Here is a 22,835-nt window from a genome sequence, read left to right as displayed (position 1 = left end):
GGCAAGATCTGTCTGAGACTGGTGTATACCAGCATCCACTGGCTATAGTGCCTTTCCCTTAGGGCAGGCTGGGGAACCTAGCCACCAAAGAGCAACCCATCTCCCTACTTTGATGGCAAAACCCCAAAAGAGCTCTGCATCTTTCCCCAGTGTGATCTGTGACACATCGCTCCCGGAGGAGGCAGTGATGACCACCAACCTGGAGGGCTTTAAAAGACACGGGGACAAACAGAAGAAGACACCTTCACCCGGTATGGTTCCCCTTCATCACACACACAGCCCAACAAGACAATGACAAAAATCTACCGACAGCATACAAATCAATATGGCTAACCTGATCCAAAACACCCACCAACCCCACTCACACAGGAAACCAAAGATCACCACAGCCAACTACAAATGAACAATCACCCATACGTCGATCCCGACCTCTCATCGCCAAAAGAACACAAGCGAACAACAGAGAACCTACACAATCAACGCTGACACCAAACCCTACACCTACTAAGGAAAATAGAAACATCGTCACCCCACCATCCATCCCCCCATCCCCTCCACCTCCTTACCCCTTCTCTCCCTAATGTCTCAACAACCAAAACTGATTTGTAAAAATGTTACATGGAAAAAATACGAGAGAGACATTGCACACACTTTTGTAAATCAAGAAAATCTTTAATAAAAAAAGAGAGAGAGAATTTTCATGAAGGATTAGGCTATTAGCCATGATGGCGATGCTCTGCCCCCACAGCTGGAGGAGGCAGCAATGCTTCTGAATAGCAGTTCCTGGAAAGCCCAGGACGGGACAATGCTCTTGTGCTTGGGTCCTACTTGCAGGTTTTCCACCAGCATCTGGCTGGCCACTGTGAGAACAGGATGCTGGACCAGATGCCCCATTTGTCTGTCTGTGAGCTACTGGGGTGCCAGCTGCACATGGCAGTTTACTTGGCTCAGATGTGCTGGATCGAGGCACCAGAGGCCTGAGAAATGCACAGCCCAACATTCCCCGAAGCTGGCATCCTTGACTGGGTGGGGCATCCTCCTCCTCTCCACTTTCTCTTGTCTCTCACCTGCTGCCTTTGTTTCCCTCTTCCTCTCTCTTTTTAGAAGGCATTTGTTTGATGCTGCTCTGCGGGGGGTTCGTCCTCTGATTGGTAGGGGTGCGCATTTCAAAGGCCCGCCGGCTGGAGGAGGAGACGGCTGGAGTATTATGCTAATCGCGAACGAGGGACCCGCCTCCCTCTCCCCGGCCGTACGAGGGGAGCCGGGGCTGAACTAGAGCGAGCCGAAGAGCAAGGAAAGGTACAAAAAGAGAGATTGGCTGGCGATCGCGGAGCTCCAGCAACAGCAGGCGGAGATCCTCGCCTTCGCTTGGCCAGTCTCAGTTTGGGGAGAGGATCTTTTCCCCGCGCGCCTTAGAAAACTGGATAAAGAACTTTGCGTAAAGGAGCAAAGCGCAGCTCATCTTCTCCCTTGAAGGGTTTTTCCCCCTCCTCCAGGTTCCCCCCGCCCCAGTTTGGAAAGCGAAGAGCAAACTGGCTCCAGCCAAACCTCCTTCGGCGGTTCCTCGGTGAGGGGGGAAAGGGGAAGAGTTCGTCGGAGCCGCGCATCTCCCTCGCTCTCCCGGGAGAACATGAACAGGGCAAGGCGATTCTCGGCGGGAGCTTTCTCTGGCGCGTCTATCTCGCTGCTGTGCGCCCTGCTTGGCTTCGTCGATGCCAAAGGGACCTATTACCGCCACCCCGTGCCCATCCCTTACGGCAACCGATACAACCTCTACACCTCAGGATCGAGCCCCCAGCTCACGCCGGGAAAGCCCATGGGGAAGCACAAGTAAGCGCTGCGCCTCCCTCCTCCCTCCTTCGGCTCACCGAGCTTCCCGCACTCTCTCCCTCCTTCCTTCCTTCCGTCCTCTCTCTTTTCTTCATCTCAAAAAGACCCGGGTGGGGAGAAAGGATGGCGAGGGTCTCCTCATCCGAGGGACTTTCCTAGCACAGTGGCATTACTGGCCAATTGCACCCAGTTTGTGGCACGTTTCAATTCCGCGGAGGGATGTACGTCTGGGCGTGTATGCATAGATGTGCGCATAGATAGACAGAAACAGACATATGCATGCCTATCTAAATAGATATAATGCGATATGTCCAGCGTTAGCCTTACTCAGAGTAGTCATTGAAAATAGTGGGCATGACTAATATAGACCTATTAATTTCAGTGGGTTTTCTCTAACGTAGTTGGATAGTCCTCTCACCCCCCACTTTAAGGCACAGCGATGTGGGACAAACGATGGAAGTTGGGTTATTTCTACCTCTAAGACTCGATCGAAGTTGCTTTCTTCTGGTCAGTCGCGTATATACCGTTGCCTTCCCCCCGCTCCCTCACACACCCCTTTCCATTCTTCCTTCCACGAAAAGCGGATCTGCCAAAAATTCATATGGATTTTAGCATTCTGGAATGCTCAAGGAAGGGGTGGGTCGGTGGGGAGATACTGCATTGAATGTGGGGGAGGGTGCCCCTTTTCTGGAGAGTTTGCTTTGCTTTGCTTTGCTTTCTTCTCGCTGGAGAGCTTCTTTTGCAAATAAAAAGAAGGATGCAGATGCAGGACTGACGGAGAGGTTTCTCTCTCCCCAACCGCGCCTTTCCACCCATGCATCCATCGCCGATGGTTTTTCTCTTCCTCTCTCACACACATACCGACAGCAAAGGGAGATTTTCCGTCTGCACGCCGTGAAAACACCGGGCCGAACACTTTGGCGTCTAACTGCAAGCCGCAGGTGGGGAAGGATGGTTTCTCCAGCCAGCGCTGCCCCGTAACCTTTTGCCTGACTGGCTAAGGACCTCTCTCTCTCAGAATTCCTCGGTCTGAATTCATCTCCTAGCTGGGTGGAGCAGGCAAAGTTTGCACAGTGCTGGAGGAGGAGCGAGCGCGTTGGAGGGGGCATTTGGCCGGGATCAGGCCTCTCTGCCAAAGGCGAGGGGTTCCAGGCGGTCAAATCCAGGGGAGCAGCAAACCCTGAATTGGACTTACCTTTTTAGATATGGGAACAAGATAATTCCAAGGAAGAATGCATTTGTTTCCTGGCGCCCCGCCCCCCTACAGTGTTCAGAATTCTTGGAAGGGGGAAATGTGTTTCAAATGTGCTTTAAAAGTATAGTGCACTCAGCCCTAGTTTTGAAGGAAGGTCCTGTTGATTGTTTAAGCAGAAGTCACCAACGTGGTGCCCATGGGCACCCACGGGCACTGAGAGCTTTCCCTGGTGCTCATGGGGTTCCCTCCTGCCACTCCCTCTCCTGATGAAATTAGGCAAGAAAGCAGCATTATAGTGTAGCAAATGCAATCGGTTGTGCTCGGTTTCAGTGTATCTGTGGCACCCACAACTATTTTTCTGGTTTGCAGTGCCCCCCCCCCAAGGTTGATGATTCTGGGCTTACAGTTACTATAAGGGTAACTGAGTGAAGTCATAGATGAGGACCAGTTCAATTCAGTTGTTCATATTTATCACTGATTTGGCAATTTCGACTGGAAAGTGCTTCAAAACTTCATTGTTTTCCTCCTTGCAACTTTGTGAGTTACAACATTATGCTTCATTCAATGGGGAACTGGGAGCACTTTCAGTGCTGAGTGGAATCAGAAGGAACAGGGAGTGGGGAAATATATTCAGCCTAGCTTAATAACCTACTGGTAGATATAGTCAAGATTGAATTGCAAGTGGCAGTTTATTTTGGGAGCATTTGCTGCTGTTGCTTTTTATGCCGCACAGTAACTTCAGCAGCAGCATTATCTATATCTGGACAGGAAAGTCGCGCACATGCTTTTTTTTTTTTAAGCAAATCAAAGGGATTGCACAGAATCATCAACCTGTGATGCAGTGTGCAAAAGCCACACCCCCAACATACATTTAAAGCACATGGTTTCCCCACTAAGAATCTTGGGAACTGTAGTTTGACCTCTCCCTCCATAGAACTATGGTTCCCAGCAACACTCTTAACAGAATACAGATCCTTTGAACTTTGTGGGGGACTCGTGTGCTTTAAAGATTCTCTAACTGTATGGCATGGATGTGACCTCAACATCCCTGACAGGTGGCCTTCCAGCTTCTACTTAAATATCTGGCAAAGGAGTGCCCATCACAGCCCTAGACTGCCAGGTGTGTGCTCACAGAAAGCTGCCTTATGCTGAGTTGGACCATCAGTCCATTTGCTCACTATCATTGCAGCGGTGCTTCTCCCAGGTTTCAGACAGAAACCTGGCAATGCCAGGAATTGAACCCGGGGCTTTCTACAGACAAAAGAGGTGCTGTACATTATCGCTGGCATGTAAATCCACATAATTTGTAACAATTGCTGCTCGTTGTGTAGAAAACTTGGCAGAAGTGCTGGTAGTCCTGACCAATAGTTACAAAGGGTCTGATATGGAGTCAGGGGATAACCCCCTGCCCCCTAAATGTCCAATGAGCATCCTGGGATGGTGGACATGGACTTGCCCAAGAGGCTGGACAGTAAGTTCTTTGAAGGATATGAAATTGTGGTTTGGAAGAGGGCTGCTTCTGCCTTCCTCTCTTCCTCCCTCTCCTCTCCCTCCCTCCCCCATAGTACATAGAATGTGGGGGTCACCCAATGGCAAGGCATTCACCATGGAAGAAAGTTAGGCAAACTGCACAGAATTAATTTATGGAATTTCCTGCCCTGAGATATGGTGGTAGCTTATATGGCTTAAAGGGGGATTAGAGAAAGCCATGGATGACAGGCTAATCAATGAATACCCGTGTGCAGAGCCAGCATGCCAATGGACACCAGTTGCTGCTGGCAACTGCAAGGGTTGGGGGGGGGAAGGGGGCTGTGGGTTTCCTGGAAGTATTGCTTGGGCAGTGTGAGAAATGGGATGCTGACATAGGTCTGATGCAGCAGAGTTTCTGAAGTCTTGAGCATGGATGGATGGTGGGGATGGTTGTGCGGGGTTGTTATGTGTGGATGGCGGGGGGTGGATGAGAGAGGGAGAATGCATGTGGAGTGGCCCACCCCACTGCTGGGGCTTGATGAGATCAGGAATGAGATTTCACTCTGAGACTTCTGTTTTTTACTCTGTCCATAAGACTGCAGTAGTGGTCACTGAGAGCGCAGTTCCTGCCAGTGGTGTAGCAGCAAATTCAGAAGTGCAGGGTCCATTCATGATGGTCAACAGCCACACCCCTTCTGAGAGTATACAGCCTAAGATTAAATCCACTGCTATTTTTATAGAAAAAGAGGTGCTGGAACTCACCATGAATGCCTCCCTTGTTCTCTTATAATGGCAATGGCGCTCACCTGAAAGGTGCTGCAACTGAGTTCCGGCTGCAAAAAGAAGCCCTGATCATATCATCATTTTATAGTATACAACAATAATAATGGGGGGGTGTATTGCAACAATGGGTTCAGATCTCCATGTGTTGCTTTTCAACTAGATCTACTATTTCTGTGCACATATGTGGGCAAATAATTTGGAGTGCTCTCATATCTTTCAGAATGACTTAAGCTGTGCTTTCCTTGAAGTTCCATTGTGCATGCCCACCGTTCTCTTGAAATGGAAGCATCTTGTGTTTTCAGTGTTCCTGACTACTTAGGTCCAGAGCATATTGTGGCTAAAAGGCTCCCCATTAATTTTTATTAATGGCTCTAGTTGCTGGAGACAGGAACCCCGCTGCAGATATGGAAACACGTCTTCAACCTCTTGTGATCCTGGACCACAACACCATGACTTCCTCCCCGATCCTTTCAACACTGAGAAGTTTACGTTGTATTTCAAACTGCAGCAGACAATATACTCATAGATGGGGTATGAGCAGACTGTAGGCATGTAAGCCGTGGATAGGATGGGAACTACATGAGGGTGTCCACTGGAATCCATGCCCTCCCTCTATCCTACCCAACTCATAATATTATTATTGTGTTCATATTCCATTTCCAGCTGTACATCAAGTCTGCTGGTAAGCCTCACATCTTGTCTCCTGCTGTAACAGCTAACCTCTAAAGGCTCAGAGTGTCTCACCACAGAAAGTGTCACACTTAGACTGCAATAACCCTAAGCATGCTTTTGTGGAAGTAAGTCTCATTGCAGTAAGTGTGCAGAGGATTGGGATATTAAGCCCATGGTTTCAAGTAAGCGTGACTTTCTTTAAGAAAAGAAACAGCTGGCTATCCCCAGCCCCAACTGAGAGAAGCTGACCTTTGCAGAAACCATCAAAGCAGACAAAAGGGCCAGACAGGCCAATGAATGATATGAGCTTTGTGTGCTCACCTTACCAGACTCTCCCCTTCCTATACAATGTAATATAGACAGCAAAGTACCAACAAGGAGTAAGGAGGCCCAAGTTGGATGAAATTTGATGTCCATTAGTCAAGTGGAGGACAAAGAGCGGAGCTGTTCTTGAGGTAGAAAAAGAGGATTTTGTTGCAAGGGGATTGGGCATATGTAGGTGTGTTATACATACATGGTCTATATATGCCAGTATTATCTGCTCCGACCAGCAGCAACTCTCTGAGGTCATAGAACCAGGGCAGAGAGCCTGTGGTCCACTATTAGTTGATGGACTACAGCTAACAAGTGTACTGCTGTTGATTACGTTGTTTGTTGTTACACCATCAGCATGCATGGTGCTTTACAGAATACAAGAGGACATTCCCAGGGCTGGATTCACCATAGTGCATACAGCACAATCAGGGTTGTGTGCGTATTCGGCATTCCCATTGTGGGATTTAGAAAAACCAAGAAGCCCTCAAGGAGCTGTGCAGAAGGATGAGGTGGGCAAATTGGCCATACCTTGCATGCCGTGATTTAAAGAAGCTTCATTTAAAGTTATGAAGCAAATATATGCAAATAGACTTGATTTGCATAATTGACCCAGGTCAACAAATCCTTTACCTGGTAGCTCCAGATCCCTGGCATACTGAAGGTTACCACTACTTTCTTTTGCATCTCTGATAACTTAACATTGTGGAGTGTGGGGTTCTCCTACTCTTTGGTCTCCACCCCTCAGTTCAATTACTTATATCTCAAGTTAAAGAGCGAGAGCGAAGTGAACTCCTAGCCATGTGGAAGGAGCAGCCTGCACTGAAAGCCCACTGTCTACATGTAAGCCTGGGGATGTATCAATACATCCCAGCACCGGTTTGAGGGCTGGACCGTGATGGTGTCTTGACTGGGCAGTATATCGGGTACAGGCGGTGGGGGGAGTGGTGTGGACTTCACCCTGGTGCCTCATGGGGCAGGGGCCAATGCTCATTTCTCTGCCCACTGCATGCTGGGTCAGCGGCGGAGGAAGCTGCTTGGGTGCCTGGGGCGGTGTGCTCAGGAGTAGGGCGAGATGCCCAGGGGCGGGGTGAGGGCAGGGCGAGCTGCCCATGGGGGCAGGGCACACCGTGGGGCCTCTGGAGTCTGCCTGCTCCTCCCACTCAGCCGCCCTACAGTTGGGGGAGAGGTAGCGGGCCGACCGTTTGGGCAGTGTGGAACCTGCACACATCCAAGCCACTGCGTCTCTCCCAGGAGAGATGCATGGCTCAGGTGCTGCAGGCCCCGTGGTGAGTGCGCCCAGCATTTTGTCACCCCGCCCCTCAGTGGTGACACCCCTGCACCCACCGCACCCCCTTCCTCCACCCCTGTGCTGGGTGCTGACAAGAGTGGTGGGGGCTTCACCCCAGTGCTTTGGGACCAGGACAAGACCAATGCTCCTTTCTTTTCATGATGTTGAAAACCTGCTATTTCCCAGCCCTGTCTACATGCTTTGGTGGACTATAGGTTCTGTGTGTGTGTGTGTGTGTGTGTGTGTGTGTGTGCGTGCATGGAGCTTTCATAGGGGTCAGCTGTGACTGGTCTGCCAAACCCTCATGTGCCCCAACCAGCCCCTGGGTCTGCACTGCTCTTTTGCCTATGAGGGAATCATAGTGAGTCCAGCATGACCCTTACCACTTATATGGCAAACTACATAAACTGGTACAGGATGCAACTGTACCATAACACACTTAAATTTTGAAAAATTTAATTCTGTGACAGGGCAGACTGTGTATGCCACCTAACCTGACCTACCCTGCACCCCTTAAACTAACCTGCTGATCTCAGGTGCAGCCCAATCAGTCTGATCAGTTTTTGTATGTGGAACAGTGTGTGTGTGATATCTTTGTTCCAGGCAGCAAAGTGCCTTGCGATGGTTCCATTGCTCATGTCCTGCTTGTGAGCATCCCTTAGGCATGCCAGACTAGACAGGTCTTTGGTCTCATCTGGCAGTCTCTCCTTATGTTCTTACCAAATAAAACCAGTTGTTTTGGTTGGAGTGGGGTAAGACAGTGGAGGTGGGCTATTGTCTTTCTGCACTGCTTGGGCTTTTGGGAAGAATTCAGATGGTGACCAGTAGTCTGATCCAGACAAGGCTGCTCTTCTTTGACCTTGGGACACATGAGATCTTATCTGCTGCCTGCCATAGCTAAGTGCTACTTCCACAGCTGGGATGGGGATCCTGGGACACCCCAGAAGTTATTGGATTCCAGCTCCTATCAGCTCAAGCCAGCATAGCTAATAGCCATAATAATGTGTAATTATTTTTTATTAATACCTTGCCCATCTGGCTGGGTTGTGATGGGAGCTGTTTTCCAGCAGCATCTGGAGTGTACTTGGACATGGATGCAGTTGTAAATTGGTTTATTTTTATTACACTGTACGTGGCAGCTTATACATTGTAAGGTAAAGGTAAAGGGGCCCCTGACCATTAGGTCCAGTTGTGTCCGACTCTGGGGTTGTGGTGCTCATCTCGCATTACTGGCCAAGGGAGCCGGGGTACAGCTTCCAGGTCATGTGGCCAGCATGACTAAGCCGCTTCTGGCGAACCAGTGCAGCGCACGGAAACGCCGTTTACCTTCCCGCTGGAGCGGTACCTATTTATCTACTTGCACTTGATGTGCTTTTGAACACCTTCTGCTGACCCTCTGATCAGCAAGCCCTAGTCTCTGTGGTTTACCACAGTGCTACCCGCGTCCCTTTATACATTGTAGGATAACTAAAAAACAAAACAACCAAAAAAAAAACCACATGTGCTGCCCTGCACTTTGTTTGCATTTTCTCCTTTAAAATGCAAGTGATTCCCAGCTCTAGCCATCCCTTGTGTGAAGTGGAATGCATCGACACACTCTTCCTTCTCGACAGATGGTATTTTGTGTTTTGTTTGGGGGCATTCGTGCCTAGTATGCCACCAACACTAAAAGGGCCCCTGAGTGCTCCGCTGCATCCTGTAACCATCCCCAGCGTGTCGTCTTTTACTCAGTGTCCCATCTTTCCCGTGGGTGGTGCTACCTTTGAGCTCCCTTTGAGCCTGGCTGCAGATTGTATAGTTGACTGGAGCTATTTGTCACCTGTTGAGCCCAGCCACTCAAGGCATGTGCTCATTCACTCTCATTCTCCCTCCGGTCTGATTAGCTGCTGTTTCAGCTGAAAAGTGCTTAAACTACATAAAATGAAAAGTCCAGGCTCAGCGTATGCAGCATGAGAGCCTGACAAAATCTTTCCCCCCCAAACTAGCTCGAAGAAGAAGAAGAAGAAGAAGAAGAAGAAGAAGAAGAAGAAGAAGAAGAGGAGGAGTTTGGATTTGATATCCCGCTTTATCACTACCCGAAGGAGTCTCAAAGCGGCTAACATTCTCCTTTCCCTTCCTCCCCCACAACAAACACTCTGTGAGGTGAATGGGGCTGAGAGACTTCAAAGAAGTGTGACTAGCCCAAGGTCACCCAGCAGCTGCATGTGGAGGAGCGGGGAAGCGAACCCGGTTCACCAGATTACTAGTCCACCACTCTTAACCACTACACCACACTGATGAGCATGTTGAGTAACTACAGTGGCTTTATATACCCATACACTTAAATCACATTTTAAGCTCATGACGTCTCCCAAGATTCCCTGGGACAGTAGTTTACCCCTAACACAGCTACAGTTTAACACTCTTGGGTTCCCTGGATTCTATGGGGAAAGTCATTTGCTCTAAATGTATGGTGAAAATGCAGCCAAGTTTGTTGATTGTCAGTTTGTGGGGTGGGGGGGGGGGAGTAGAAAATTGGGAGTGAATAGAATACAATGTTTATCCTGGAGAAGGGAATAGCTGATTTGCTGAAACCCTAAACAATAAGACTCTTAATGGAGGTGGGGATGCCCTTGTTCCATTCTTTCCCTGTCTCAATCAGCATCCTTTTGTTCCCAGTACATCAGCCTCCACTATCCCACTCATAGTGGGCATCTTTCTTTGCAATGGTGTCGGCATATGAAGCCCACCACATTTCTTTGGTGAAGCATGTAACTTATGCTTTTGTAGAAATGCTGGGACCAATTTTAAATGGACTAGAGTTGGAAAAAATGTCAGGAGGAAAATTCTCACCCGGCTCTTTTATATGGGTATCTTAAGAGTTCAACCTCTAAGCTTCAAATCTATTTTGTGGACTTTTGATTTGGGAGTATATTTTTTCAGTTTGGTGGATGCAGGTTGTAAAAGTGTGTAAGAACTGCCTTAGTGGATCTCATAAAAGGCCCATCTATTCTGGCAACAGTGGATGAACCGCGCTGGCATTTTGTTTAATACTGTATATAAACTTTTAGCTAACTTCCCCCACTCAATATTTCCCAATAAATCCACTAAAGATTGCAGCACTTTCTAATGCCGAAGAGATGTTCAGGATTTTTTTTCTTGTCCTTTGCTATGCATGCCAATTTTCCTTTCCTTTTTCTTTTTTAAACTGAGTTTCGTTATTATCAAATTGCAAACACATGGCATTCCACTGGCAAATTGTTACAGCGGTTGCTCCAGTATTCCTAACTAGGATTGCAATGAATTTCAGAAGATAACATTGTATGTCAAACCCTCACATTTCAGATTTCCTGCATTTCAAATCCTCAAGGTGTCAGATGCACTATGTATCAGGTCTGATAAGGGCTGTATTAGCATTTCCTTTCAATGATGAGATCTCAAACAGGAGACCTGTCCCTTATTCTTACGTCGTTGCCTACTAGAAACAAAATGACTATATTTGACATTTCCAGTGAGATGCTTACACCTTCCCCTGAATAATATCTCCACTCTCAGCATCCTGAGCTCATCTCTTCCCATCTGCCATGTCACAGGGACCTACTATCCCCATCTTTCCCTTGATCCCTGAATTCTTTCTCCTCTCATAGTGCCATCTGCTATAGCCCTGTGTCCTTAATCCTCCTTTGCAGTTTTGCCATCTTTTACTCACCACCATCCTGAATTTCTCATCATATCCCATATGTTTTCTGTTTGCATCCAAGAACGCTGGTTTAAAATACTGTCTCAAGTCTCCATCTGTCCAGCACTATACACTGCAATCTTCCCTCACTGTGGACCTTCCTTGCAGAATCTATCCTGCCTTTGACTGCTTAAGCATAGAACCATAAAAAGCCAAAAGATGATTTAGCCCCATGTTTCTGCAGCTGGGTGTGACTTTCAATGCAACTCAGCCACTAACAAGAACAAATATTATTTCTTTTTTCCATGGTGTCGTAGTCAGCTATGTCTATATACTATAAATTATTGGACCTAATTTAGTCATGCTCATTGATTCAGTTGGTCTCCTCTGAGTAAAACTTAGTTGAATAGCACCCATGCTTTTCCCCTTTCTTTGGTCAGTGGTATGGCATCAGTGAACTGGTTATTCCCAGAGAACCCTTAGCTGTTCACCCCAGGAGAGATCACCCCGGCAAATAAGTGGGAAACTGCAGGCAATGCCTGGCCTGGAGTTTTTGGAAGGGGTTTTGGGAACCAGATCCAGCAACCAGATGTTGACCAAATCTTGCTCTGTTTCGAATGCAGGAGCTACTGTGCGTATGTGGTGCAGAGGAATATAACTTGCACCCTTCAGGATGGAGCAGAGAGCTACGTGAAAGCCGAATATCACAAGTGCAGCTGGGGACCCAAGTGTCCTGGGAAAGTCCTGTAAGTAAATGTTGGGTTGCAATTGTAGCATGGTGGGGACTACAGAAGACTATCAGCATCTTCTGACATGGTTAGAGGAAGCGGTGCCTCCATAGCAACTCCTGTGGATTAAACGTCATAATAAGTAGCAGCAGATGTCCAACAAGCATGAACATATTTTTTTTCCGTTTCCCCTATCAAATCTCCTCCCTTATTTCTCTGCCTGTCTGGCCATTGCTTTCTTTGCTGCCACAAGGGGGCCCTGTTGAGCAAATGTGCCACATACAGCCTTTCTAGGCGCCATTGGTTTAGCTGCTATGATGTCACAGAAGTTAAATCTAGTAAACTAATTGCTAAGGGTGGACTTGGGGGACCTTGGGAGTGGAATTCTCATCATTCAGTGCTTAAGAACTGCCTATGCGCCATGCTCATTGTAGTTGACAAGATTGATTGAGTGACGTTAGAGCTTGCAATGGAAAACCATTGAACAGAGACAGACAACTGACACTTGCTGCTTGTGGTATGTGATGCTTTATTTAGGGCAAACCAGGCAGCAGCTTCCCATGCTCCCATTGGGAGTTTTGATTTCCCATGTCATATATTTAAGTGACAGAAGTGCTCTTGTATAGCGCAAGCTTAAAAATTGGAAGGGTTCTTATGCTTGCTTGCTTCCGCAAAAGGCCCGTGCTAGCCAAGAGAGCCCAAAAACAGCTCAGCGTGGACCGTGTATTTCTTGGAAGTTCACCCAAATATAGCATAAATCCTTCGCATGCTGTGGAGTAGGTCCAAAGCACCGTGAGTGGAAGGAAAAATAGCCGTCAGCGCCATTCCACAAACACTTGCACAAGAGAGTTCATGCAGTGCTATCAGAGGTTGGGTTCAATAGCAGTTCTTGTGCTTCTGCTTGCACAAGAGAAAGCACAGTTAGGAGAACATCTTTGGAGTCAGCTAGACCATTTTAATGACCAGATGGAATACAGTCCTTCATTGAGCAGGCACGTCTTCCGTACGCAGAAAGGCACTGTTGGTCCCGATTCTATATTTCTAGACAAAGAAATGGCACTCAGAGCTATGAACATGAATGTATCAACTCAGTACTGCATATTAAGACTGCAATCCTATGCACACTTGTTTGGGATAAGTCCCTTGGTGGGACTTACTTCCAAGCAAGTGTGTTAGGGTCAGGCGGCTTCTAGCAGATGCATTTCATTAGCAGGACTGAGGATAGGAGTAAAACATGCAAAGCTCTGATAGGGACTTACGAAGCTCCAAATGGCTTTCAAAGTGTCTAGGGAGAGTTTGAGACAAGATAGTTTCTGCCTGATTGTGTTAAAGATGGAAGGAGTTGACTGAGAAAAAGCAGATCCAAGCCAAGTTAAAACACTCCTAGTTGCCCATCTGTGCCACCTCTGATTGAGCAGTTATATGTAAATATGGCATGCTTCCTAACCGTTTGGCTATTATTATTATTATTATTATTATTATTATTATTATTATTACTGTTATTTATATCCCACCTTTTGGGGGTAGAAATTTGTCTACAATACATCTAATTAATTAACCCACTGAAGAAGGAAATGGCAGTCTTTCCAACCTGGCCAGTTAGGTAATTTTAGACCCTGGAGTCTTACAGAGAAGTGAGTCTCTTTAAAAGGGAACGTGTTCACTTGCTCATTCTCCTGAGTGGGACCCTGGGCTCCTGCCCCAAAGTCCTACCACCATGGTACCACCATCCCCACCCTTTCATAACAAGCACAGGGTATTTTTTAAAAAGGATGTTTTTTTCGAACCAAGCAAGTCCTGCCAGTTGAACTTTGTACATAGCTTGGAAGACCGAGAAAGAGATGTAGCTTTTTCCAGCCACCGGGGCCACTGGTAACTGTTTATCCAGCTGCAATAAATACTTCCTGTTGCTGACATGTGGAGTGTAGTTTTTTGCACTTTGAAAGGACATTTCCCCCCCCCCCCTGAAAAGAAGCAGCCTCCTTTCTAAGTGAAAGCACCACTTAAGGGCAACATGGCACAGCCGAGGCACCTCTATGCCAACTGCCTTCCCCCTTTAACCCGCAAAAGGTTCTGCTCTCTTTACAAGCCTGACTCCCTGCCAAGAGAAAGAGAGGAGAGAAAGAGAGAGAGGTGGGCAGTGGCCCAGATGTCTGCAGAGAGCCAAGCCGATGGCTCGCGCCAATGTTGTTGTTGACAGTGGCTCAGCTGGGCAGCTTTCTCTGGACTCAGCAAGATTTCCAAGCGGGTTTAGGCGCACCGGAGTTGTTTTCTTTTTTTAAACTACCGCTGTAACTTGGAGGCTTCTGCAGGGAGTCATAATTCGTAAAGGCCCGCATTTCTCCAATCCCACTCATCTCAATCAATGACAGAGAGAACAAACAGACATTTCTGGCAGGTTCTGGTACAGCCTGGAGTTCTGTAGCAGCTTCCCAAAAGGAGGCTGCCAGAAAAGGAGCCAATGTCCAGTGGCTCGCCGGAAAAATAACAACGAACTCATCCAGTCCTAAGCACATCACCGCAAACAGTTATCATAGGAACATTGCATAAGAAGGGCCCTGCTGGATCAGGTGGAAAGGCTGTCTATTAAGCCAGCAAACCTGTTTGCCAACAGATGCCTATATGTAGGGCTACCTCTGAAGACAGCTCAGAAACTTCAGCTAGTGTAGAACCAGGTCGCTCACTGGTACAAGATGGATTGAGCATATTACACCGATCCTGGCCCAACTGCACTGGCTGCCAGTTAATTTCCCAGCCCAATTCAAAGTGCTGGTTTTGACCTATAAAGCATTAAACAACTCAGGACCACCTCTCTCTACGTGAATCTACCTGGACCCTGAGATCATTACCTGAGGCCTTTCTTCATGTGCCTCCTCCACAAGAGGTCCGGAAGGCAGCAACACAAGACCAGGCATTTTCTGCAGTGGCTCCCCATTCGTGGAATGCTCTCCCCAGGGAGGTTCAGCTGGTGCCTTCATTATACAGTGGTACCTTGGGTTGAGATGGGTTGGACAGTGTTCTCAAAGCTACTAACATGAGTTTGGCCAAACTGCGAGAGGCAGTGAAGGATAGGCGTGCCTGGCATGCTCTGGTCCATGGGGTCACGAAGAGTCGGACACGACTGAACGACTGAACAACAACAACCTTGGGTTACATACGCTTCAGGTTACAGACTCCGCTAACCCAGAAATAACACTTCAGGTTAAGAACTTTGCTTCAGGATAAGAACAGAAATCGTGCTCTAGCGGCGCGGCGGCAGTGGGAGGTCCCATTAGCTAAAGTGGTGCTTCAGGTTAAGAACAGTTTCAGGTTAAGAACGGACCTCTGGAACAAATTAAGTACATAACCAGAGGTACCACTGTACACCACCTTTAGGCACCAGGTGAAAATGTTCCTCTTTAACCAGGCCTTGGCCTGATTGACATCTGATACCCTTCTAAATGTGCAGTGGAATGGGAGTCTCTTGGGTTGTCTTTTTGTTTTTATTATGCATTTTCTGTTTTTTTATGTTGTGGTTTTATGTTGTGAACTGCCCTAAGATCTATGGGCATAGGGCGGTATCCAAATTTAATACATAAAACTAATTTTAAAAAAATACAGTGGAACCTCGGCTCCCGAAAAAATCAAAAACCGGAAGTAATTGTTCTGGTTTTCGAACGTTCTTTGGAAGCTGAACACCTGGTGCGGCTCCCGCAGCCTCTGATTGGCTGCAGGAAGCTGCTGTAGCCAATCAGAAGCAGCACCTTGATTCCCAAACTGTTTTGGGAATCGAACAGACTCCCAGAATGAATTAAGTTCGGGAACCAAGCTCCCACTGTATAGAAAAAACCCAAAAGCAGGACATGGGTCTAACAGCACTCTCTCATATGTTCTCCAGTGACTTGTCTTCAGACAGTGGTTTGGTGCCTCTGATTCCGGATGACTAGTGGCCATTAATAGCCTTATTCCACCCCTCCCACAAATTGGTCTAATAATCCCCTTTTAAAGTCATCAGATGGGGGGAGGGGCGGTAGTTCTTGTGACAAAACCAGCACTGAGATGTAGTGGGTTAAGCCTATGAGTGTGTGGCAAAGTGGTCATATTTCCATCATGAACCAGCACCACTTACCAGTAATTCCTGAAAAGAATGAAATGTTGTGCATCCGATCAGGGCTACATTCAACCTAATCCACAGCATTTTCTAGAGGATTACCATTAGCCTTACAGATATGTAAAAAAGTAGCTTAATAACATGAAATATGCATGTGTGACAACAAGGAGCACGGTATAATCTGGCTCGAGGCATCTTGTCAATGATCTGCATAGCTGATTCTTTTTGTGTCCAAACTGGAACCAATTGGCTCAACTCACATTATTATTTTTACTTTAGATTTCTTACCTGCCTGTCACACCTTAAGGTTCCAGGGCAGGTTAGAACAACGTAAGGATATGATATCAAAATCGGCTAAAACAATTTACAAGAACAACAGAGTGTTGGTCCTAAAAATATGCATCTTGGGGTCAAAGGGCTGAATAAACAGGTGTATGTTCAGCTGACAACAAAAACTGCATAATGAAGGTACCAGATGGACCTCTGTGAGGAGGAAATTCCACAGTTTAGGGGCTTCCACAGATAACAGCCTGCTTAAGCTGCCACCCCCCCTAAAAAAATCTTCTGAGGTTGGTAGCACTTCCATGTGTCCTTGGCATATCAGAAACAGATGTAATTGGTTCTAATCATATATCATAAGCACTTTTTGGGTTGGGAGAACCAGTCCTTCAGTATATATGCAACACACATACACAGGTCCACAAATGTTACAATCTATGCATCTTCAAGGGCCGATTTGCAAATGAATATAAATCATAAATGTGTCCACCTCTTTCCCCCTTTTTTCTTCCCAATGCCTCAACAAATGAAACTGATTTTACACTGATTACATGTGTAAAAATGACACATGTAAAAAATACGAGAGACATTGCGCATACTTTTGTAAATCAAGAAATCTTTAATAAAAACACTTCAAAATAAAAATAAAAATAAATGTGGTGATCCTAAACTGATTTTTTGGCAGGTAACGCTCATTGAAAGCAGTGGGGCTTCTCAGCAAACATGCTTAGGATGTCTCTGGCAGTGTCATAACACCTGGTGATGTATCACTCAAGGTCTGGCAGCTGAGCACATGAGCTGCCTTGACAGGAAAATATGTCAGTGATTTGAAGTCATGTTACATGAGATGAAAAGCTCTGCTTTGATCAGTGATAGCTGTTTCAGAGACAAAGCTCATCGCTTGGTTTTACACTCATCAGGTGATGTACTTGGATGTTTTCACTGTAATGTCCACTACATGATTGTGGAAGCACACTGCATTTTTAAATACGTCATTTTATTTTATTTTTTAAAAAATGTGTACATGTAGGACTAAAACACAAAACAACCCTAACTCATTTATTTGCTGCTGCTGCTGCAGATTTTAATTTCTGATTGTTAGATTGGCCCTTGAAAGCTGACCTGCAGCTTTTGAATAGCCAGTGCAACTGCAAGACCAAAATGGCTCTGGAGTGCTGATTAATGTTGCTTGAAGCCTGAGCTCAATGGGGTTTCATATTGGACTGTAAGTGTCATTTCTGCCTTTGTAGATCACATTCCTTTCCCTAAGCAGTGTAAAATGTGTTAGGCTTTATGGGTTAGCTACATGCACCTATGTAGCTGTGCATTTGAGTTCAAAAGACAAAATCAATAATGCAAAATCAATAAAATATTAAAAACACACACACACACACACACACAGAATCCCTGCATTTAAAGAAATATCTATGTACCTGTATATCTTTTTATCTGGGGATTACATATTTCTCTTTAAGCTGCTTTCTCCAATCTCTGGTTTATGAATCCCAGATGATTAAGTACTACCTCTTAGTAGAGTGTCTTGAGATTCTACACTATAAATGCAAAAGATTATCATTACCACATTCCCTGGGCAAAGGATCAGAAGAGTGATAGTACAGGCAGGACATACAACTGCTGGGCAGCTGCTGCCCTCTAGTGCTAAAAGACAGCACTTTTAAGGTCTAATATCATGTGCTGCTTAGGGTGGAGAGGCAGATACAGTACATTTTCCCCACATAAAATCATAGAAGCTTTGAGAAGAGATAGGGCTGAGTGCATCCATCAGTTTCAGTTTATCTCAGTTTCTCATTTCTACATCCTTAAGTTCATCCCTCCACATTTCCACATCAGGTTGCATTTTTTTCCTTAAAAAAAAAATTAATGCCCTCCTGAAAATTCACCAGCATTTTAGTTTAAATTTCTCCTAATATACAAACAATTTCCCATAATATAATGCTGGATGCTGGACTTGATGTGCCATTGATCTGATCCAGCAGGCTTATCCACATGCTTCCATGTGAGGAGAGATATCGTTTTCCTATACAAATTACGGTAATTATTTCTAAATTTGCTCTATACATATAATTTACCAGGTGTGCGCACTTTATGCATGTGTTACCTATCACTGATGCAAACTGTGTGTGAGCGCTGGCAAGATTTCCTTGACCTACACATTACGGAAGCTGAGACACAGAGGTACATCTCTTAATCTTGCTCTGCCTTCCTTCCTTCAGGTATCGCACGTTCTTCAGACCCAGGTACAAGATTGGCTACAAGACAGTGACTGAGATTGTGTGGAGGTGCTGCCCAGGCCTCATGGGAGAAGGATGCCACGACAGTCCCACTGACCAGCCAGGGCTTCTTCCCCAGCACCCCAGTCCCAAGTTGCCTCCTACTCAGAAGATGTTCCCAGCTCCTAGAGTTCCCCCTCACCCCAAAGTTCATGCAGACTCGTTTCCGGGACCAAAAAAGAACCACTATGGTGAGTCGTGGCTTCATTTAGGATTGTCTGTTGAGTTCCATCCGCAGAATCCAATGGCATGGTTGACTTGGGAAGCTTGTGGGCTAAAGATGCAGATAAGCAACACTTCACACCCTGGTCAAGAAGGTCCCTGCAGGTCAATGCTGTTTTTCTAGAAGAAGAGGTGCTGGAACTCACCATGAACACCTCTCTTACTCTCTTAGAATGGCAACTGCACCCACCTGAAAGGTGCCAGAACTGAGTTCTGCCTGAAAAAAGCCCTGCTGCAGGGGAAGATTGAGGGCCATAAGCTGTACAATGTGAAACAGGCCTGCCCTGATCCTTCTGCCCTGGTCCTTCTCCAGATGTCACTTTCCGGAAAGAAAAGGTTTCCTGGGGAACCTTTTTCAGCCCAAGGTTCATATTCCCTCAATAATAACCTTACTGGTGCTAAATTCCAATGATGGGCTGGGCGACTGGGGACAGTGAGTGTATCGATGGAGGTGGTGAATATTTTTCTACAGTAGGCTACATTTCAAATGGAGAAGTCAGATTATCCTCTATCCAGGCAAGCAGGATTGCAGTTCAAGGACACATTCCAGCCAGGCAGAAGCATTTGAGGAGGACAACACTATGCAGATGTTGTGCAAAACTTGCTACTAGCTATGATGGTTATGGGGTGCCTCCATGGTTGGAGGCAGTGATGCTTCTGAATGCCAGTTGCTGGAAACTGCAGGAGGGAGAGTGCTCTTGTGCTCAGCTGCTAGTTGCAGGTTTCCCACAAGCATCTCGTTGGCCACTGTGAGAACAGGATGCTGGACTTGATGGGCCACTGGCGTGATCCAGCAGAGCTGTTCATGCATGTGCTTCTCACACTAAGTGTGAGTACAGCTTGATTCCAGTAGGTTTATAAGCATTTTGTAAGTAACTTTCTTCACTTGTGACAAACTGGAAAGTCTAGGCAGCCACCACTTGAACATGCCCTCGGATAGGGAAATTGTGCCACTGATTATAACTTAGGTTTGCTTCTTGTTGTTTATAGGTCGAAAAATGCCTAGTTTGTTCGGAGACCGACTAGATCGGCTAGAGGATGAAATCAGGCGTCTCTCACAGTCCTATGACACCTTACACAACATGGTGAATGGCCTGGGAGACCATTTGCGACTTGCCATCCAAGAGGACACCAGTAAGATGATTGGATCGCTGATGAACAGCCCAAGTGTGCCTGATTCAACCATGGGGTTTGGAGTCATTCCCGATGGGATTGTGGATGCCGCAGACAAAGCAGACCTCTCCCCTTATCCACCAGTAGGTGAGATCCTAAGCAAAGTGACTGAGATGAGTGATTCACTGAAAACCAAGACTAACTTGCTGGACGAGGTGCATGGCATGGTGCTGGACCACGATGGACAGATCAAACACCTGCTGGAGTCAGCCCGGCCTTCTCCTCTCACCTCCATTGATATGCTAGAAGAATATGTGGACAGCAGGCTTAGCAATTTGCGGGTAGAGCTGCTGGATGGCTTTGAGAAGAAGCTGGTGAACATTCAGAGCACATGTGATTACCGGATCAAGGAAGTCCAGCAACAATGTGAGGAAGAGAAAGCTGCCAACCTCCGTCTTCAGCAGACCCTGGATGGAAAAGAGCTGGAAATCAAGAAGGAGATCTCCCAGCTGGAAACCCAGATCCAAGGGCTGACCGTTGTGGAAAGCTGCTGTAGCAACTTAAACTACCTCACCAAACGGATGGATATCCTAGAGAAGGGCTTGCACAGTATTTCTGAGTCTCAAAAGAATCTACACTCCAGGTTGGACAATGAACTTTCCACTGTTACCTTGGGGAACATAGTTGAAGGGCGCTTTGAGGACTTTGAAGCCAGGCTGAATTTTACAGAGCGGGAAATGGGAAGTTGTTGCTCCAGTGTAGAGGACAACATGAGAGGTCTGTTGGGGTCAGAGCTGGATGGCACAAGGACATTGTTTGAGGACAAAATGCGAACCTTGGAGGAGAGATTTATAACCATTGTAGGAGATGTGAACAATGTCAGCTCGACAGTGGCGATAGATGGAGCTGTAATGCCCCTCTTGGAAGGGGAGCTTGCTATCATAAGAAAGGGAACAGATGAGAAGTTGGAAGTACTCCAGAGTCGGCTGACTACCTTAGAAAGCACATGCTCATTGGGTTGCATGGCCACCTCCAGAGACGTAGAGATTTTTCGCACAGAAATTGAGGACTGCCAAAGCAAGAACCAGGATATACTGCTCAGAATGGACAGCAACTCTGACCTGCTTCGGAAACTTAATGCTACTATCCTGGAAATCCAGAGGCGGATTGAAGAGGAAGCAGCTGAGTCCTTGCAAGGTGAGATCACTCTGTTGAAGATCAACCTGAACACCATGAGCAAGTCCTTAACTGGGCTGAAGGATTCTGTTTCTCAGTACTCAGACACGGTGCTCCATGTCAACTCCTCTCTGGACGAGCGCGAGCGCAAAATAGAAGATGAGGTCCACTCCATTCAAGAGAAGATCAACAACCAAGGCTCCCAGCTTCTGTTCAGCAACAAGCGAGTCTTCAACCTAAAAGGAGACCTTGAAAGGCTCAAGTCCAGGATCATCAGTGATTTGAGCAACTGCAAGAGTGTGGCTCATGGCCTGCAGAAGGAAGTGCTCCAGTTTGATGACCGTGTGGCCCAGGTGGAGGACATGTGTGGCAGACTGGGCATGGTAACGGGAAGCCTGGACCACATCAAAAGTGAGCTGGAAAATAACGCAGGAAGTATGTGGGGCTACATGGACCATATGAACGCAACCTTAGCTGCCCACTCTCAGGAAATAACTGTACTCAAAGATAACTTGCTGGACTGCCAGGCAAAAGTCACGGAACTAGCTGAAGACATCAGCCTCTTAGAAACCAAGCTGCAAGGCAACCAGCATTAGCTATGTCAAACCCAAAGTACAACTAACTTATATCATGCAGACTCCAATGTGATGATACCAGGATCTTATTTTATTTTTGCGGGGTAAGGAGGTTACTAAATGTTAAAAGCTGCTATAATCCCATCTCTCATTTTGCCCCCGAAAGAACGACATTTTCCCGCTACAGTTTAAGCTGTACATTTGCCATTACTGTATTCTCTGTGGATATTTAGCAGCTGTACGTATGTAGCAAAGTGCCTTCCCATAGATGGGGTCACATTGGGTTACATTTCCAATATGCGGTTCAATTCAGGAAGAAACTGGAGAGGAGACAGACCTATCTATAGGATTATTTGCTTTCGGAATAATGAAAAACCTGCTGGGGCAAAGAAAATCGGTTCTTGGCCGTTATATCTATCTACTCGATGCAAAGGTCTGGTTCAGGGACCATTCTAAGCAATACTGCCAGCTATGAGAAACACTTTGGTTTTAGCTAAGACTTTTCCCCACTTCCGTATTATACATGTGTACAAAACCTGGACTGGAATTCTTCATGGCAGCATTGATCGATACTAGCATAAGGAACACTCAGTTCAGAAATCAACAGGTATTGTATGGGTTCACCCAAGAAGAGAACACCCGATATTCACTATCTCCTCATCCATTGCATTCATTGCTACAAAGTTCAGGACATTTTTCTGACAGTTGTTGTTCTCAAGCACTGTGGGTGCAGAATGCGCTGTGTGTGAAAGAAGCGGGGGGGGGGCAGGCTGAATGCACCACCTGCTTAGGACCAAGGTAGCTCCATATCTGTGTCCATACATGCATGGGACACCTGATCTGGATTCAGTCGCTGGGGGAGGCCATAGTTCTGCCTGATCCCCCAGCTAATCTGCAATGGGAAAATTCTCTCCCACTGAAGCAAAAGGGGAGCAAACTGCTGACATGGGAAATTCGATCCTAACTGGTTAATACCTTCCCACTCCCACACTGAGGCCCTGATCCTAGGGATTGTGCTAAATCATTGCATTAAACCTGCACTGAAGGACACAAATATGAAGCTAATGTACCATCAAGTCTGACCCTTAGGTGGCTTCCTGTAAGCCTAGACACTGGCAGAAGGAAGCACATGAACTTCTCCATATGGTGC

The 22,835-nt window shown here is 46.6% G+C and overlaps 1 protein-coding gene across 1 annotated transcript; it reads left to right on the top strand.

The window, feature by feature from the left end:
- The first annotated feature begins 1,249 nt into the window (after positions 1-1,249).
- EMILIN3 (elastin microfibril interfacer 3) lies at positions 1,250-21,824 on the top strand. The gene is made up of 4 exons (XM_033153407.1): positions 1,250-1,830; positions 11,835-11,957; positions 18,543-18,790; positions 19,812-21,824. Exons 1-4 carry the CDS (start codon positions 1,631-1,633, stop codon positions 21,704-21,706), a joined length of 2,466 nt encoding a protein of 821 aa, XP_033009298.1. The 5' UTR covers positions 1,250-1,630; the 3' UTR covers positions 21,707-21,824.
- Positions 21,825-22,835: the final 1,011 nt, after the last annotated feature.

Source organism: Lacerta agilis, chromosome 6 (genome assembly GCF_009819535.1).
Source record: "Lacerta agilis isolate rLacAgi1 chromosome 6, rLacAgi1.pri, whole genome shotgun sequence".
NCBI lineage: Eukaryota > Metazoa > Chordata > Lepidosauria > Squamata > Lacertidae > Lacerta > Lacerta agilis.
This window is presented reverse-complemented; position numbering and strand designations above follow the sequence as displayed.